Source organism: Ochlerotatus camptorhynchus, unplaced genomic scaffold (genome assembly GCF_037179485.1).
Source record: "Ochlerotatus camptorhynchus isolate MF236.1 unplaced genomic scaffold, CSIRO-AGI_Acam_v1.1 ptg000188l, whole genome shotgun sequence".
NCBI lineage: Eukaryota > Metazoa > Arthropoda > Insecta > Diptera > Culicidae > Ochlerotatus > Ochlerotatus camptorhynchus.
Window position 1 is genome coordinate 2046857 of NW_027040678.1, and position 2197 is coordinate 2049053.

A 2197-nucleotide genomic window follows, 5' to 3' on the forward strand; every position below is an offset into this window, starting at 1 on the left:
TTGCCATCGAATATCACTGAACTTAAGCACACATTTTGCACATTTTACTGTACATAAATTAGGTATAATTAAATAGTTCTCGGGTATAATTAAATAGTCAATCGGGTACAATCAAAATTAAACGACATCCTAGTAGCAATAACAGAATAATATTATATTATGATAAAATCAGTGAAAGATCCTTAAGAAAAGTAATAAAACACTCATAAGTGTCCCAAGTGTGTATCGACCCCAGACTGTAGCACAGATTGGAACACGCCTGTCAGCCTCGCAGTCGTGTTTCGTTTTCATTCGTGGTTCTTCTTGCCGTTCAGAAACACAGATCGATAGAGTGTGTGAATGTAGGCATCTATCTGTGTACAGTGGAATATGTATTGTATTGTAACCGCTGACAAGCCAGTTTCAAGTGAATACGTCATTCGTTGTATCTAGCTCGAAAGAAGTATAAGCAGAAATTAGTATCACTTCGATTAAAAGTTATTGTTAAGTACAAGTATTCGGTGAATACAACGTATTGTAAAATTACTTCACAATGCACAAACATCTCCTAGTCGTACTGTTGATAGCCAGCTTGAGCTGTTTCGTTGAAGCGAAAAAATTCAAGGAAGGCGAGAAACCGGCTTGGGCTAAGAAGAATATCCGAGATTACACGGATGCTGACCTGGAACGGCTATTGGATCAGTGGGATGTAAGTGAAGATCAATCAAACTCAAATCCTACCAGTCAATAGAATTCAATTTCTTACACACACCGTTTTTATTTCCACAGGAGGATGAAGAACCGCTGGAACCGGATGAGCTACCGGAACATCTCCGCCCAGCGGAACCATTGGACATGTCCAAGCTGGACATGACCAACCCGGAAAATATTCTCAAAGCATCCAAAAAGGGCAAAACGTTGATGACCTTTGTGACGGTCAATGGCAATCCCAGCCGGGCGGAAGCGGAAGAGATCACAAAGTTGTGGCAGACGAGTCTGTGGAATAGCCACATTCAGGCGGAACGGTACATGATTGATGACAACCGGGCGATTTTCATGTTCAAAGAAGGATCCCAGGCGTGGGATGCGAAGGATTTCCTGGTGGAACAGGAACGGTGCCTGCAGGTGACGATTGAGAACAAGGATTACAAGGGCAAGCACAACAAGGACGCGGAAGAAGAGGCGAAGGATGAACTGTAATTTCTCGGTTGATTTGAGTGTGGTTGAATAGTTTACCGTGATGGGATCTGAAATTTACGTAACTATTAAGATATTATTTCATACTTTCACTAGAGCAAGTTTTTCCTTTGAACCCGGTTGTAGGGTAATGATTGTCCGAGTGTAATTCCATATGCTGCTGCACTGACTGATATAGCGATGTTTTGAGTAAAAGCATTTGTTAATTAAATCTTAACAAAAATTGCGTTCTGTTACATTGATTTCGTAACATAAATAATCTACAAAATGTCTTTATTATTCATGTTCGATTGCCATGTTCAATAAAAAATTATATGTCTATTCTGTATTCCGTTCGAAATGGATTTCCCATTAATTTGATTTGTGCCGTTTCGAACGGTTTAGACTACGGGTGATTGTTTGAAAACGTCGATTTAAAAGAGTATTCTCTATTTGGTATTTCATCGAAAAGTTTTCCGATGGGAATGCAAATTTTGCAATTTTCGAATAAACTAAAAAATTAAACAGCTATTATTTAATCAATTTAAAAATTTTAACTCCTAAAAATGGCGTATTGAAACCTAAATCTCTAAACTTATTTCCGTTTTAATGACTAAGGCTCTGAACCATTTGGTGGATTATTTTAACTTTTGGTTAAAATTTGACAGATGGAAAGTTATCGATTAACCCTGCTATCCGAGCGTGGTTATTTCTGACAGACAAGAAGTTAAATTTTGACGACCGTGGCTCGAAGACCGGTCGATCGACAGCACGGGGATTTTCGAACATAAGAAATAACTTTCGAAATGTCACTTTTAACTACGAGTTAAATTTAACTCGGCAAATGGTTCACAGCCTAAGTATTGTATAGGCAATTTAACCAGTTAGTTTTCAGGATACCTTGCCTGTTTTATGCAGCCCATACACACATGAAATTTATGATAAATTTCATATTCTCCGGCATCTTCCTTATGTATCCGGCACACCCCTAGTGATGCATACGGCTAACGTGAAAGATTTCCGTTCTACGCGGCTGCTTACT

The 2197-nt window shown here is 38.8% G+C and overlaps 1 protein-coding gene across 1 annotated transcript; it reads left to right on the top strand.

Annotated features, from left to right (window-relative positions):
• The first annotated feature begins 321 nt into the window (after window positions 1-321).
• boca (LDLR chaperone boca) lies at window positions 322-1391 on the top strand. The gene is made up of 2 exons (XM_065223233.1): window positions 322-688; window positions 769-1391. Exons 1-2 carry the CDS (start codon window positions 533-535, stop codon window positions 1177-1179), a joined length of 567 nt encoding a protein of 188 aa, XP_065079305.1. The 5' UTR covers window positions 322-532; the 3' UTR covers window positions 1180-1391.
• Window positions 1392-2197: the final 806 nt, after the last annotated feature.

Coding starts and splice junctions, on each gene's coding strand:
- boca (XM_065223233.1), top strand. CDS start 533: ATGCACAAACATCTCCTAGTCGTACTGTTGATAGCCAGCTTGAGCTGT. Junction 689..768: donor GGCTATTGGATCAGTGGGAT/GTAAGTGAAGAT, acceptor TTATTTCCACAG/GAGGATGAAGAACCGCTGGA.